The following is an 18245-nucleotide window of genomic DNA, read 5'->3' on the forward strand; positions in this document are numbered from 1 at the left end:
TCCCACCATTATCCCAGCACTGCCAAGCCCACCACCAAACTGTGTCCCCAAGGTCCTCATCTACACATCTTTTAAATACCTCCAGACTCCACAACTTCCCTGGGCAGCCTGTTCCAATGCCTGACAATCCTCTCAGGGAAGAGTTTTTTCCTAATATCCAATATAAACCTCTCTTGACACAATCAGAGGCCATTTCCTCTTGTCCTATCACTTTTTACTTGGGAGAACAGACCAAGCCCCACTTCACTACAACCTCCTTTCAGGTAGCTATAGAGAGCAATAAGGTCTTCTCTCAGCCTCTTTTTCTCCAGTCAAAATCATGGCATTCTTCCCCATGGAATCAATGCTGCTTTGTCATTTCTTGATTCATATTATCTTAACAGAAAATACAGGAAGGTGGCCAGAAGTGTAGAACTGCCTTTTACACTTCTAATAAGGCCACACAGAATTTTCTTTTTTCAGGATCCTGCCTTTCTTTGGACTAGATTGACAGGGTACTTGGTTGTTGGCTGGGGTTAAACCACAATACAGAGAAATTACCAAAAGCCTACTGAATTTTTGTCAGGTTCACTGTTTCAGACACTTTTATTAATATTGCTTCTTACTCAGGAGAAAAGTGGAAAGAACTGTTGGCCACCACTAAAAGAAAATCAAGACAGCCATTCTCAGAACAAGCTAGACATCTTACTGTCTTTTAAAGCTCCACAAAAATTTAGGGAAGAAATTGAAAGACACCCATGCATTGCTTACAATCACCTAGGTCATGGAATAGATATTAAAATAAGATTTTCTGGATAAGACCAAAGTCTATTTACTTTGCTTACATGTTCCAAAGGAAAAAAAAGACACTTGCACTTGTTATGAAGAGTTGGTAGAACAATGACTGGTTTGGGAATAGAAAAACCTTTTCTAAATACAAGGATGGCCATAGGGAACGATCCTTACTGGAGTGCATAATATAGGTTGGGCTAGGGTGAAAAGGGGAAAGCTTTTGAGAACAAATCCTTCTTCGGGTCATAATCTGCTTTGATACATTTATACTAAATATATTGTCATTTTATTTAGCTTGTTAAATATATCACTATATTAATTACATTCTTTTGCTGGCGCATAAACCCCTTAAAGCTTCTAAACTATTGTTCTTCAGAGGTCAAATATACTCCAGGTATAATGAGAAATTTTAATTTTAAATTGAACTTTTTTTAAATCTAGGCCATGAACCAATAATATTCGAAGTGCATACTACTGTAACAGAAATAGATTAAAAAGTCTGAAAGGATTTATAATTTATCTGACTATATAACTCTAAAAGGTTAGTAATAATCTCATTCAAGTCAATGGAACAGCTTTTGACTACCAGTATTTTCAAAAATGCTCCCTGAACATTTCCTTCCACTCTTCAAGTTATACTACAAAAAGGCACAGGGTTTACATCTAAATCCAAAACTTTCTGAAATCAGCAGAAATATCTATAGTAATCCACAGATAAGACTAGGTCCAAAATGGGTTTCAGCCCCTTTAGAACAAACAATCATTTTTTAAGTAAACAGAATGTGAAGGATCTACCAAAGAGGTGTTGTCAAATCAGTAAGGTAATTGGCAGACAAAATGCTTATGCTATTTCAGGACCAAGAATTTGTAGCACTATTATGGGATAACTACAGAAAATGTAACATGTAGTATCTTGAACTAACAGTTTTCTTTTTCGAAGACTATCACTGAATTTCAAAGAGAGGCAGATGTACTTTTGTTTTCTAGCATTACATTAGCGAAGGCTAAAACCCTGTGCATGAAAGTAAGAATTGATCTTTTGTCTGTTTTAAGTGATCTCCCCAAGGTCCCAGTGCTCACTTTGCTGCCGTGCAGAGGGCACTCTCTGCATCACGGATGCTCTCGCTCAGTCGACGCTTGTCCTGCTCCAGCTGGGTAAGAAGTCTATTTTGCTGACGCAGAAATCGATCTCTTCTTCTCAGCTCCATCGTTGCCTCGGAGAGACTCTGCAAGCAGACAGAAAGCAGAGTTACTTGTCAGCCCAAATAATTAACTTCAGTTTATGCCATAGGCTATTAAACAAGGTGGAAAACAGACTGACTGTGAAGTACATTTGGACCATTGCATACTAAGGTTTTATGAATTCTCTAGCAAAAACATTACTGACTCAGAACCTCCCAGTTTTTAGTATACTGACTGTGTACAACTATATTTATGAAATAAAATGATTTTTGGATCAAGCAGGGACACATAATATGCTACAAGTGCTGTATTTACAAATACCAGATCTAAACATGAAGGAAATAATCAAGAGTACAGCTTAAAGAACAACAGAATATTGTCAAAACTTAATTTAAAATAAACTTAAAGAAAGGAATTCACAAAGAAAGGGAATAAACAAAGAAGCATTTATTTAATTATTCTGCACTGTTCAGAAATTTCAGTAAAATAAATAATTTCATATTCTCTGCTAGTGCATCAAGTACAATTTTGCTGCACCTCCTGCTAAGAATAGCTCACTATTTTATCATGCTTTCACTATTTTAAGATTAGTTTTCCAATATGCAAAATAGTATGTGTATTTTTACACATTTCTCTCTGGCTTAGAATTAACACAACATACTTTAATCAATTCAGATTAATCCAATAGATGAAAAATAGCACACAGGACTAATTAATACAGAACCTGGCTGGTTGTTTCTCCTTTCTGCTGGGATAAATCAATACATTTATAGACTGGAGTATTAATAATTTGATTGCATGATTTGTTAAATTTTACATTTTACTTACAGCTGTTAATTGCCTTTTTAGAAAGAAATTATAATAGGTGGTTATAAACATTCTTTCACAAATAGCGTATTTCCTGATATATTCTAAAACAATGCGGAAGAGAAGGCTGCATAGTTGCAAGACTGAGCTCTTGCACACCTTTTTTCAAAAATTTATGGGTATGTTTTCTGCTTAAATTCTAAGAATGCTCTGCATGATTTGTACTCATGAGTACTTGTCCTGGTCTGTGAAACATGGAGATGTATTATGCTGTGGATGAGTATGAAGAATAGTATATACAAAATGCTGATAAAAATTTGGAGGGCACTGAAAACTCAACTAATCTGAAGAAGTTTCAGACCTATCTAAGGGCCAGAGGCACTTCAAAAAGCATTACAATAGAGATAATTTCTATAAAATAGCAATGTATATCATAGGACTGCATAGTCCTGCAAAATAAACTGTAATCTGTGAACTGGCATTTTTCTTCTAACATTCCTAAAGAGAAAAGGCAACCAGTTACTTCAATGGTGGTGTATTTTGAAGGTACAGCACCACTGCTTGAACTCTTGTTCAGGAATTTACAAAAGCTAGGTTGAAATTAATCACAACTATAAGAAAAAAAAATTTGAAGTTTATTTAAGAAACTCTAAACCCAGAAATGTTAATATGATTCTTGCTCAAATGACTGCAGGTTGAATAACTCTATTCTGACTCTTACGTCATTATTTTCAATAAACAATTGATATATTTCCCCTAAGAAAAGATAAACACACAGATATCATTCATGCACTGCACAAGGATATTCAAAACCAGAAGTCTTGCTTTCAAAAATTCTACCCTAAAGCTGCTGGCAACTATCAAATCCCTGTCTGAACAGATGAATTTGTGAATTATCAGATTTTCAGAAATGTTATTTCCAAGAACCCAAATGCGGAATAGCATGAATAAAGGGATCCATCTCTAATTCAAAACCAAAGAGCATTATCTTCTTCCAATTATTGTGTTTACTGTTTGCTTTTAACATAGAGGAAAGAGTTCTGAAAACCAAGTCAAGTCACCCCCCACCCATATTCCCACCTTTGACAAACAGAATGTATTTGAACACAGAACAAGGTCTCTGTTATCAGTGTTTGGTCCAACCCAGTTTCCCACCTGATTGAAAAACCTAGTTTTAAGTCATTTGTGCAACTATTTTGATGTAAGACATTTTTGATGTAGATGCTCTTGAACCCATTTTAGCTCCAAGATCCTAGCAGTCTAAAAGAGTAGAGAAAGACAGGATAATAGGAACACTGTGCATATTTTTTTCATTTTTCTTATAGCTATCCTTCTGCAGGGGTCGAAGAGTTGTCTGCTCCTACATAAAGCTTTCATTACTGACCCAAAGTGAAAAGACCCACTAGTAAAAATCTGAGAGCTGCTAACTAATCTAGGTTACTCATTGCAAGCACATGCCTATTAATGAGGCAATAGCAGGGCCTAACTTTTTTAAGGGCATGGCCAGCAATCCACACTAGCTGGTGATGAAGCAATATAGAAATGGTTAAATCAAGTATCTCACTAAAGAGCTGCTCTATTATATTCAAAAATAAATCAAAATATTTATTTACAGAAATCTCCAAAGGATTCAGACTTTATCTAGTAGTAAGTATTGCAATATCTAAGCAAAATGGAAACTGATTTTAGCACTCCAAAAGCAGTTTTGGCAATTACTTGAAGCTTCTTGCTACTGTGGGTTAAAGTCAAGCCTTGGAAATGTTCAAATACAATGTGGTATATTATAAAATAATGGCTGGTAAGCCTCTTTTTTTGCTTCTTCAGATTGATCTAATTAAAACCCTTGATAAACTTTATGGACTCTAATATTTCCAGCTGAGTGACTGAAACCAAGAGGGTGTGCCTCAAGGCAGCGAGGCAACAATGATAAGCAGCAGGTTAGCCACTAATTTCTCAGCTAGGGTAGATTGTGAAAGTGTGATGTTCTGATATCCAAGAAAGTGTTCAGGAGAGAATAGGATAAATCAAGTTTAATAACTCTGCTCCTAATTGTTCCCTCAATGCTCCACTCTAATTACTTGGAGAACTCTCCTGACTGTCACCTGATATTAAGTTGTTGGAGGCTGAGTGTGGAGCAGGGAGATAATCAATAAACATTTAGTGGGCAGAAGAATGAAGATCCCGTTAAGCAGTGGGAACCTGCAGCACCCAAAGCCCTTCTGCTCATGAGAAAACCTATGGGAGAGCCATAGTGATTGCAAAGCAATAATCCAAAGCACTGGTTTTAGGCTTTGAGGCCTTTAGGCAACAGTACATTTGAGAAAAAAAGGTTAACACGGTCACCCTAATTACAGCCCATTTTCACATTCTTCATATATAAGCAAAGACAAGCCAATTAGGTAGAAAGGAAGATAAGGGAAGTTTTATTTGTATACTAATTAAACCCCTGATGAAATTAAAGGAAAAACATACAGCTCTGTAATTGTGTCTGAGAAAGGTCACTTCAGGTTCAGTTATCAGAAAAGCACAGCCTTGAGATATTTCACTTAATCCACAATATAGCCCTTATTTTGCCCCCCAGGTCTTAGTATTTACAAAAATAAGAAAATTTCAAAACCTGATAATGCATTTATCTTGAAATGTTTTCTGTGGACAATTACAACTGTTAGAAAGTTGAGGCTAACTATGATAAGAAGAATGAAGGTTTTAAAAACCTAGTATGTTTGCACATAGTTCTGTGAAGATGCTGAGCTTTCACTTTCAAGTACAAGTGATTCTGAACCAACTTAGAAGCTAAACTCCGATTTATTAACATTCCGTAAAATGCCAGTTATCTGTCTTTCTCAGGTTTTCAGGCATTTGGGTGCTAATTCAGACATCACTGTGCTCCTTCCTCTCCAGTCTGCCAAAATCTCAGAGATCAGTTGAGTTTTCATCAGAATCGTTAGAAGGAGTTTCCATTAGAGACATTTAGATTTACACTTTTTTTCTCTCACAAATTAAGCATGAAAAAACATTTGTTAGAGAGAACAGCAAGCAATTGATAGCACTGAAGAAAAATCTCATTGGTTTGCTCCTGTTGGTTTGCTCCTTCCATAAGCTTCCTTTAACAAGTTTAGGTTTTGCAGTAAGGAATCTTTTTATTCAAAACCCATTATAAAAAGAAATCAAAGTTTAACATTGTCATTCTTTACGCATAAAAAGGCACTCTATTCAAAAGATAACAGATGGACAATCACTCTAGATGAACAATGACAGCCACACAGTTTAAATTCATGCAAAGCATGTGTGACACATTTATACTGAGACTGTATTTTCCAAGATCAACTAAAGCTACATCAAACTGCTTAGTAAATTAGATTTAAATTACACAGACACAACACAGCAGTACAAAATATGCAAATGCTCTGCAGTATATGTATTATGAACTAATTTGTGAAATTTAAGATTTTCTCTTTCAGATGAAGTTTTATATGTATATTCTCTATTTAGATGCAAAATATTACTTTTTAAAAATACATTCTGAAAGCTGTCCTACACACATAACTAATAAAATTTCACAATGAAAAGAAGTATAGAAAGTTTAGGCAGCAGCCATTCCTTCACCAGTTGAAACACATTTCCCATTATCCTTGTTGGCAAACATAATGGTCTCTGAGTGCCCTTCATAAGTCTACAAGTAACCTAGAGAAGTCTGCAGTTTCAAATGGTTCAAATGCAAAAGGTACAGCAAGTTACATTAATATTTAATGTTTACCATATTTTTAGTGTGCACCCCTGCAATGCAAACCAAATACATCAGTTCAAACTATACAGCTGAAATTCCACAGGATGTTTTTTGAAAGGAATCTTTATTTATCAAGAAGAAATAAAAATAAACTTCTTCTATCAAAAGAGGGGATTAAAAATCTTAGGGAAAAAGTTCTGAGACCAAAAAAAAAATCATAACTGAGACTTCTCATCAATACTTAAAAAAACTCAAACATACCTAAGAAGTACATTGGGACCTACGTCAAGAAATAAGATGGATTTACACTTCCCAAATAGAAACTATCAAGATACTAGATTTGGATTCACTGTGTTTTTACAGTGTCTGAAGTAGTGTCTTAAAACAGTTTGAAAGGAACTCCACGTGGCTGATCTGTTCTTGCAAAGCAGAACTGTGGCTCACCACCCATGACATCCCTTCAAAAACAAATGCTTTCCTATGTCCTTCAAATTTCACTAGGAAAAGAAATATGACTGGTCAAAAGGACACTTGAATGAGCTGTATCTGCACTGCAGAAGAAAACAGTTATTTTTTCAACCTCTGCTACTGGACCTTCATCCTGACAACAGCAATCTTTACATATGCTGGCACCGAGAGAAAGAACATACCATATGACTCTTCTCTGACGTATTGTGATATAGCATGGAAGCAGTTAAAAATAGTTTACAGATCTCAGTGTAGCTAACAAGCTGCAAAATGTTCTTCATGTCTTTGTAAGTGCCTTGTGTAATGAGGTCACATAGCACGAGTGGGTCTACTAAGTAAAAGAAATATCAACCAGCACAATCATTTTAATAAATAACCAACAAAATACTCGTGAATAAAGACATACTTGCAGACATATTTTCACATTTCTAACACAATGTCAAATACAATTGATTGTGATTGTTTCATATGGAAAACCCTCATAATATTGGAGTACAAACTATGGTTTATCCAAATCAGTATCAAAATGTTCTCAAATATTTAAAGACAATTATGAGTTAAATTACAGTACATGTAGCTCTAAAAACAATTGTGATATACAGCTGCTGTACAAGATCTAGAGCATGAGTATTAAGAAACATTTAAATGAAATTTTATTTGAGAGTCATTCAATAGATGGGATAGGGAAAATGCACACATTTTCATTTTGCAAGAAATTTTTCTTACAAAAGTTACTTGAAATTTGAGGGACTCATGTCATGAAAGCAAATTACATTCATTACCTATGTACGTGTAGACAACAGTTCATTTATTGACAGAAACATAGCCCTCAGACATCCAAGCAAGTTTAGGTACCTCAAACAGCTCACCTGCAGTGATTCAGGCTGGATTACAGTGCCTCAAAGACTTACAGCTACGTTTAACATCTCTTTGCTATAGCACAAACATTTCTCAACAGAAAATCTATTCTGATCAACAAGAAAGGAATCTATTTTTCAACTGCATTAGCTCAAGATGTTTAGCAAAGTATGACTGAAAATGCTTTGTGGAGTCATTGAATTGTATATGCTTTAAAGTTTTTGTGAATTAAAAGAGCTTAGTAATTTAAACACATTAGCTTTTTCTGAATAATTCCACATAATAAAATCTCTTCCAGAGGACACATCGTATGCTCATTCAGCTTCAAAGTAAAGCTAAACAAAACTTTTGAACTGAAGTAATTACAAAATATAAACTACCCACACATAGCCTAGATCCCCATGGACTGTTGAGGGAGACCCTTTTGAATAACAAGATGTACTGGGCCTTTCAGACATACACTAATCCAAACAGAGAATAATTGAGACCTACTTTTAAACTGTTTTTGGAAAATGATGAAGTACATGATAAAATTTATGCACATTATAATTTAGAAATTTTAATCATCTTCTAAGGTAAGTGAATTATGTTAGTATTACTGGAAAGCTGCAGAGAAAGATTATACCACTTAACAGAACAAATACAATTTTAGGAAAACTCAGCCTTTATCACTATGAGTTTTAATAATAATCCTTGAAGTTAAGTGAGAATAAATTTTTGAATCACATGCATGATCACATGAGTACATGATAATTCACTCCTTATTCGATTTCTGACATGCTATCTCAGGACTAATGCTTCTTTTTTCTCCTTAAAAATGTAAATTTCTCTCCCACCACAACACTTAGCCCTTTGCAGCCACAGACTAGAAAAGACGCAGCCCTCCATAAGCAGCAGATTTTCTGTGCTTTGGCAGTGTCATGCCTTTAAATCAGATACTTAAGTACCACAGAAAAAGGATATTCTTAGGTTTTATCACTGTTACAATTTTTACCCTGGTAGACCCTCAGCCTTATAGTTGGTACAGTTCCAAGGTTTCAAAACGATGGTTTGCACCTGGTTTACATTGCAAAAGATGACTTTTCATAACTGTCATGTACCTGTGAGGCACTAACATTACAAGCAAACTCTGATGCTGCTCTGTAGCTCTGCCCTCTGCAATTCTGCTGTTTAATTTTGCTACACATTATCTAATTGTGCACATTAGCACACACTATGCAAGACAAAAACCCGATCAGCACTTAGACTTCACTTAAAAAGTGCTACTCTATCACATGTACAAACATAAAAATATTTAGTTGTATATCTATGAGGACACAACATATTGCACCAATTTCTTGCATTTCATTATAGCCTCTCTCATCTGTCATGGCCTCAAACCATCTGTCTCTGATCATGACCTACTGGTCTTAATGATCTTGTATTACCAGTGACATTTCTAAGCTCTGGAAGAGCCTATTCAAGTTCTCAAGAAATACTCTTCCATTATATTTGTATCAGAAATTCGTTTAGAATATTTCTAAATGGTAACACTCAGTTAATTCAGGAAGAAGAAAAAGTAACAGCAATAAAATATTAACAATGACAACAAAATGTTTCTTACAAAGTAAATAACCACAATTTAATTCCCATTGTTTATTTAAAAAGGAATACAATCTGAAGTTAGGGACCATCTGGACACAGACAAAAAGTCATCAGAGTCAGGTTAAATGACACAGCATTCTGCTTCAGAACTAAATTCGAGAAACAAATATTGTGGTACCCTGTCTCTGTCTTCTCTTCAGACATTGGTTCAAAAAATGGGAATACTAGGAGTCGTCAGAACAGTTTCAAGGACATTTCTAAATGGAACTTAAGGTTCAGTTCTGAGTACAAAAATATACTGTCAATGACCTCAATATACTGGTGGTCCTAGCTAAGTTTTTTTACTGCTGCAGGTTATTCTGCAGCCCTTTCTTGGAAAAGCCTGCTGCACAATTCTACCAGACACAAGTGCATTAATGTGAGCCATTGCATTGAGGAGTTAGGGGCAATGCCAAGAGTGTCAATTAGTGCCACACAAAGGTTTGATCTTGCTTCATAAAGAGTTTTTGATTTTCATTAATTAATTAATTAATTAGACAAAACTCTTTTTTTAGCATGGCACTAACATTAATGTGGGCTTCGTAAGATTTATCACTTTATATAGTCTACATTCAAATACTGCATTTCCATCCAGAAAGAGTTCTGACCAAACCATACATGCAAGGTATGTGTGTTTTCACAGAGCCCCAAGTATCATTTAGTGCATGAATGTTTTATTTGAGTATCAGGCCAGCCACATCCTGCATGAAGTACCTGCAGGGAGAAAACATGTATACTTGATTCTCTTTATCCCTTTTACTTTTTAAACCTCCATAAAATAAGAAAGAATTGATAAATATCAAATTTTGTATTAAAAGGTCTATTCTTCTATACAGGTAACCCCTATCCTTCCCTTCATTAAAAACTGAAGAGTAGTCACCTTAGCAGAAAAGAACAGATACGATAAAACAAAATTTAACTTACATAAAAGGCAACTTTTAAATCATTATTTTGAAAAAGCAGCAAAGATATATTACAGCCCAAAATTCAGTAAGGAGATCAAAGTGCTGTAAAGACATATTGATTGGATGTCTCACTTCCTTCTGGATATGCTTTGAGTCATACCAAATGGCAAACAAGAATACAAAGCTAAAACAAGGAATAAGTTCCCTGAGCATGGCAAATACAGATCCTGAAACAGGCAAGTTAAACAGTGACAGTGATAAATCACTGCAACTATAAAATTGAATTATTATTTATATTTTTCTCTTCTGGTATATTTCCTAACTATAAGACAAAATGGTACCATGACAGTACAAAACTTGGAAAGTTACCTATTTCACTCACCTACAGAAATGACAGCAATAAATATGCCTATCACTAGGTGATACCACACAATTATTTTAGTAAATTATGATTAACTTTTTTTAAGAACACTTTTTTCTTCATTCTCACACCTAAGAAATTTTCCTGTATAACAATGAAGTAGTATTTACAAATGAAATCTTGGGAGTGCTACTTAGAATTGAGAATCTTTAATTCATAATTCTAAAATCACTTAATTTCTTATTGTAAAGTCCACAGACAAAACAAAACAAAACAAAACACTAACAAACAAAAGCCCCAAAATAAACACGATTAAGGTGGTTTTACTTTAACTACAAAGATTTGGAAACATTTTTAAGTCTTTTTAACAGAGAAGTAAAAAGCTGTAGCAATAAGAACCTCACTGGATTTTTCACAAATACATATTGTAAAAGACAACACAAAAAATTAGGCAGCATAAAAAATTATTTCTGTTTGAATTTGTTGCCCTGCTATAATCTTGAAGAGCATCCATATTCTTCATGATTAAAAGAGGACAGCATAGGTACAGATTTTGGAAGCTGAAATTGGTACAAATTTTGAAAAACTTTCCCCTTGAAAATCACTGAATACCTAATAGAGTGTCAAATTAAATTAAAAGATCAACTTATATGAAGGATAGGGATGGCTGGTGTCATAGTATGCAGCCAAGGGAACACAGGTGCAAAGCAATGCATCTCTTGTTTTAGTTTTATGCCAGTTAGATACATAATTATATTCCAACAGTTTAACTATATTTCAATAGCTGTTAGAAAGATTTTACTTATGGTTTCAGAAGAAGATATAAAGATATTTGCAGAATTAGTTTCACAAAAAGAGAAAGGGAGAACATGGGAAAACATGACTAAGGTGAAAAATGATGAGGCCCTGGAGATAGCCTAGATAAACAGCAGCAAAAAATGTATAAAGGACTTCTATATCAAGAAGATATAGAATGTGCATAGCAAAAAGTCCTACACATTGATATCTACACTACCAGGAAAAATAGGGTTTAGAACACACTCTTTAAAAAATCACATGCTGTTTTAAAGATCTATTGATCCCCTCTGTACATCTCAAGGTAACACAGTTACTTTGTAGTTGATCCAATAATACAAAAAAGATCTCCCAGGCACTGGATTTACCAAGAAGCCTTTCAGTGTTTTTGAGTGAAAACTGAAAGACAGGTGAAGGTCTTGAAATAACAGGGATAAATGATATGTAAATACATATGCTTAATAACCACACACTGTAATAATAATAATCCCATTTTTCTTCCAAATTACTTGTCAATAAATCTTTCTCACTGCACTATAAATTCTAAGGTCATGGACAGAGGTATTTATTAGTATAATTACAATGCAGAAATAAAACCATTAAGCTTTTAGATCCTCATATTGTTCCATCTATTCTCTCCTTCCCCCAAGGGAGGCAAATAGTTCCTACAAATGGACTACCCAGAAAATATCAGAAGCTACTTGTAAAAGACTAAAAATGTGTGAGTTCATGCAATTACTTTGTTTAAGTTATATTTTCTCTCTATCTAAACTTTGACAGAATGTCAGATTTATCTTTTTTTTAGTACTATAGTGCAGCGATCAGACTCAGGACAAAAAGTATTCTCTGAAATAGGCAATGTTACTACACTATTAATACTAAAGCACTCTGGATTTCACTGTGAGCCAGTCAGTCATATATTGGACCAAAAAACCGAAGGTGTCAGCCATCTGTCGAGAAGTAACTTGCAGTCCAGATTTGTGGACTCTTGTTTCCACAATTTCATTATTCCCATGCACCAGTCTACCTGTCTTGGTTACTTGCCTTCTTCCACAAACCACCAGAAGGGCACCTAAGTGCATGACTCATAAAGTGACTGTTGAAATGAGACTACTGAATCAGACTAGCATGAACAAACTTATTCCATAATTTTTTGGAGAAGGGTAAACCTATTCTTACCTGGAACTTAACTCCTAGCTGTAATTAGCTTTCAAAGATTAGCTAAAGTGATGTTATGTAAACATGACTTTTTACAGTGTTCTCAGAGTCTGTTACATACAAATTGTTTTAATGGTGAGAGCATTTTCCTCGGAGTTATCTTAAACTCTTCAGCAAGTTAAAAATGAAACATGAAAATTTCTTACTTAGGGATGCTTTTTCTTATTTATTAGATAAATAATGTTTACATCTGTTAGGTTGAACATAAATGTAATAAGCTGCCAATTACTTCTGTAATAAACTGCCAATTACTTTCATTCTCCCTCCAATGTAAAGTAGCAGCAATTTGGATATCATTTTATTATTTTCTTGCTATGTAAAGGTAGTAAATAATATACCTGCATAATATTCTTAATAACAACCAATAAAATATTGTGTAGTGGCATAATTAAAAAAAAAAAGTTCACCTGGTATGAATGCATGTTCAAATTCCAATGTAAAACCCTAACATTGCTCAAAACTTAACTATTACTGACATTCAACTTGTAAAACTGGACAAAAGAGGAAATGCTGAGAAATGAAACAGTAACACAACAGTAATGCTGATATCCTTTCAAAATAACAGCTTCTAATTAAATTATGTTTGTGTGACTTATACTACAATATTTTGCATTGTTGCATTGACCTTCATGTTAATGCAAACATATAATGAGTTCATAACCGCAAATTTTAACTTTATTCTTTCTCCCATTCTGGTCATTACTTACATATTTTCCAGAAAACTTGACTCAGGAAAGTTAAGGCAGACCTTCAGCAACTGGGTTGATAGCTGCTTGGCTGCATCATTGATGACTATGGCACAAAAACAAATCTAAAAGCTGTGTACTGACTTCATTCCCTCTAGACTAATGCTAATTCTGATGAATGTTCTAGATACAGAACAAAGGAAATACACAGACATGACCTGCCTAGAAATAAGGTTTCACCCAGAGGGTGATTGGGCATTGGAACAGGCTCCCCAGGGCAGTGGTCACAGCACCAGCTGGACAGAGTCCAAGATGCATTTAGACAATGCTCTCAGGCACATGGTGTGAGTTGGGAATGGTCCCATGCAGGGCCAGGAGCTGGACTTTGATGATCATTGTCGGTCTCTTCCAACTCAGGATATTCTGTGATTCTATGAATCTAACTCCCTGGACAAACCACAGAAGCGTGAAATTTAAAGTGAAGTTTAAGTTTAGAGATCTGAAATACAGATTCAGTAATAACAGAATGCAGCCTTTATCTCAATTGTGTTCTCTTTCCTTTTGCAAAAAAAAGCTCTCAGCTCCAGCCCACAACTGTGTGCTATGTGTCTTCCTATTATGTAAAGACAGCAGCTGCTAGAAGGAAGACTATCCCATAAACCTAAATTTCACATACAATGCATTGCAACCTACAAACAAAAAAGCACAAAGGATCAGCTCTATGACAGTTTCTAGTTAACCTAAATCTTTGAAGACTAAGAAGTTAGCAGTAGTGGAAATTATGTAACAGAGCCAAATGAACAGGCCTACTTATTTTACAAATAGTGTTAACACAAATTGAAATACCTGACAAATCTCTTTAACCTGTAATTTATTGTACTAAGAAAACACATTACCTCTTTCGACTAAGAACAGAGCAGATGACAATACTAATCCATTCTTACCTACTTTATAAGTTATTTAGTTGTTCAGAACATAGTGTGGAAACTAAAAAAAAAAACCAACAACCCCCTATAGTTAATTAATTATGAATTTTTGTTTCTAACCTATTCAGAAGGGAGCTTGCTTCTCTTTAACATGCTAAACTTCATTAATACAAATTCTCTGTTAAGTTAGATGTTAGGGGTAATCATCTATACTACTTTCTTTAAAGAACAGCCTTACATTTAATCAGGCAATGCACAGAAATGCAGTTTCTTGACAATGTGACAAACAAGTTTTCAGAATCGACATATCCCTCAGTGCATCCAAATCCTAACAACCTTTTTGACTTAAGATGTCAGAGGAAAAAAAATCTCAAATCCTATTTCTATTCTTACTGCAATCTTTTTGAGAAGCATGAAAATCACTTGGTCTTCCTCATGTAACTGAAGTCATTTAACCTTTCTCTAAGTTAGAATACTGCAGTGTTTTCAGAAATAACTGTAAAACTGATTTATAAAGTAAGTGCAATGGTAATAGTAAAAGAAATTGTATAAATATTTGAAATGGCGTTTCAGGGAAAATGTGTGGCTATAAATGTATGAAGAGGAAAAGCAATGAAAAGCAGAAAATTGTGTACCACCTTCACCTCAAATTCACCCAAAAACTGGGAGCTTGCTGAAGGAAAACATCCCCTTCTAACAAACACAGAAATCCCAATCTTCATCTGAATTTAATGAATCCAGATATGCCTGTTGAGTGAAGGATACTCTGGACAGAGAGGATGTATGTATGATTTGAACGACATAGGTACTGAAAATAAACACTCCAAATCTTCCCACCAGAAAACATCTGTTGTGAGTGTTACAAAAGCATTTGGATGAGATTTTTTTTCCTCACTTATTTTGCCATAAATTAATGGCATCTTCACTAAACTCAGCAGACTAAACAAACCAAAAATTTAGGGTACCTTCTTCTAAAACAAGTATTGAAGTCTATGTTGAGGCATATCAGTATCAAGTTAAATGATTTAACATCTATTGCACTGGAGCGATTAATTAACAATTTATAGAACTTGTTCCATAAATAGAACCTTAAAAATATATTCTTTTTATTACAGGCACTAACGTACCTAAAAGGAAGTAAGTACATAGACTGTGCATATCAATAGGAAAAAAAAAAAAAATTTTACTTGATTAAGACCAGCTGGTAACAGGAATTAAAAATTTGTCTGTTATTGATACCTGTTTAGCATTTGTGTAAAAGTTTCTCTTCACAGAATGAGGAATCAGAGCAAATGATTCACCTCACCTAATAAAAAGAAGTGGTATTAAAGAGTTGCTTAGTTCCAGCTGACCTTGAACGTAATTGGCTACTTTGGATGTCTCCATGGTATATGCCATTAAGAAGATAAAAATATACAGGATTAAAATCTGAACTGATAAAGCTAAGAAATTAAGTATTACTCCTTTAATAAGCCTACTTTATGAAAGTACATGAATACCAAAATATCTCCTTACTGATTGCTGCTGAACTGTAAGTTTAAAAACAAGCTATAAAAAGTGAAAGTATCTAATATTTTAATATTTTTCTTCTTACCTGTTTAAAAATTATGAATAAAGAATTCAAAGCAAGTTTTTTTTTTTTCACTCCATGATACTCTACTCTACCTGACCTCACTTGTATGTCACCATACTCACCAAATTTTTATATACACTTAGTCTATACCAGTAATATTATTTTGTATCTTAAGATGCAGATGGAGGCATGTATTTTTCTATTTCACTTTTTACTGTGCTTTTTTTTTCTTTATTACTTAAGCACTTAAAAACCTATACAATTCTAAGAACAGTGTTTTACAAGGGCAATGTTGATTATCACAATGATTAGGTTGTTTCACTGTCGTGAAAAATGAGAGCTACAAAAAAACCCAAACATTTTAAGTCACAAAATCCAATTAGCTAAGGAAAAGGGACTGTCAATTAAAATGTCAGGGCAAAGGCAAAGACCATTTCTTCCTGTTGTGAATAAAGGCATGAACAAGGTTGTATTGTGGTAAACTGTGGGAGAGAAGAGACTTTTTCTTAAATTTTAAAAACCAAACATACAGAGCTCAGAATTAAAAAAGTACTTTTACTCCTTGGTATCAAAGTAGGTTATATTAGACTGCCACTTGAATTTTGAAAGCACTTATTCAACACAGGTTCAGAACTGTAAAAAACAATGACAAAAAGTGAAGGTGAAATGACGATTTAGGATGCATACATTATAAAATTATATCTGCATGACTAAAAAAAAAAATCAAGGACCACTAGATCATTAACATGTGTTGACATGTTACCACAACTGTTCTTGTCTCCTTTTTTGATACAGTCACAGATACAGGCTCTTACAACCAAAATGCAATTTTGTGCTGCCTCTTGTAGTAAACATCACAAAGAAATTGAGAGATATCAATTAATCTTCTAAGTTGAGGGACAGTACACAGCAACAAGTCTACAACTTAAATTTGGTTTAAAATTCCTCCGTGGAAAGGATTGAGACTTAAAGAGTAATAAACCAAATCAGTGTATCTATAAGTAGTAAACTTCAGCCCTAAGGTTTATTTTGTCAATGTTCTTTGCCTCCATCCTATCATCTACATTATTACATTGCATTGTATCTTTAAAGCTTTCAGCAATAACCAAGCATTTTACACTAAAGGAAGTTGTTCCAGTAGCAAACAACTGTTAAAGGACTGCAGAATTAGGATGCATTTTAGGATCACGACTGTCTCCAAAAAATTGTATCTAGCCTTCAATTAATAAAAACCAGAATCTGTAAAATATAATTCAGTATCAAATAATCTATGCAACATACTTGTTTAAAACTTCCTCCTATATTTTAATTGCCTACAATTGACCTTTTTCTACATTTTCTCTGACTAAATGAAAAGGTGTGTTTTAAATAAAGTAAAACATGGTGAAAAAACATGTATTAATGGATAAAAAGTAGACACAAATGAAGACTTCAAATAGGATCTGTCTTCTAGTCCCTCCCTTCTTTATATTCCTAATAGCCATTTAAAAATCTTAAATCAAGCCTTTCTCAAAGAAGTCAAACACAAGACTCACAGCTTATACATACACTACAGTTATATCAGAAAGTAAATAGCAATTATTAACAAGCAACCTGACTGAAAACACTAAACAAGTTTATTCTTCCATTGAGATGAAACACCCACAAGTAGAACTGTGAGGGAGAAGAAGAACCCACAAAACCCAACAGGTAAATTGGAAATGTCACTGTCTTTTACCCTTAGTGAGGGTAAGGCATTTTTAGTAAATAATACCACTAGTGGAAACCCTACTTAATAAATTTAACAACATCCTTCAGCATCCTCCGTTATACATCACTTCAAATCTCAACTCTGCTGCAACTCATCCTCCTTGACATCTACTTTCATTGTTATATTTTCAATATTTCTGACATTTCTACTAGTTTTGCAGCTTGAATCATTTTGGCTCTCCTCCTGCTTGACACTTCGTCTCTCAGATTCGCAAGTGCTTCTATTTCTCAAAATACTGGAGAAGCAGTCTCTTTTGCTCAGTTGTCAATTCACAGAATACTGGGGGAGTATTCTTCTGTGAATTCTTCCAGGGAGATGGAAAGACAGTAGTAGGGCTGAAGAGCAGATACAAGCAGCAAAGCTTGCTTTAAATAGAAAATAAATAAAAGCTGCAGAGCTCAGGTCATCACCCATTATTGGCTTGCCATCACAAAGTTTTCTCTCTTCCAATGTTAGATATCCACCTGGTTTCAAACCTCTAATACTCTCTCTGTTTTTTCGTTTGTTATCAGAGATTCTGATAACATCATCTTTTCCCTTATTACTCATTATGTCTACAGAAAATTCTAAATTCTGATGAAAAAGGATTTCTCTC

At 34.4% G+C, this 18245-nt stretch overlaps 1 protein-coding gene across 6 annotated transcripts in view; it reads right to left on the bottom strand.

The window, feature by feature from the left end:
- CCDC171 (coiled-coil domain containing 171) overlaps positions 1-18245 on the bottom strand; it is a 157702-nt gene that overhangs the window by 56232 nt on the left and 83225 nt on the right. For all 6 annotated transcript variants that reach the window (XM_042012696.1, XM_042012695.1, XM_042012694.1 and 3 more), the window contains one exon: positions 1852-1997. In XM_042012696.1, the coding sequence (XP_041868630.1) occupies positions 1852-1997 (146 nt within the window). The remainder of the gene's footprint in view (positions 1-1851; positions 1998-18245) is intronic.

The sequence above is a fragment of the Corvus kubaryi genome, unplaced genomic scaffold (assembly GCF_017639235.1).
Source record: "Corvus kubaryi isolate FWS band 111438036 unplaced genomic scaffold, C.kubaryi_AGA036_p1.0 split1-37296, whole genome shotgun sequence".
NCBI lineage: Eukaryota > Metazoa > Chordata > Aves > Passeriformes > Corvidae > Corvus > Corvus kubaryi.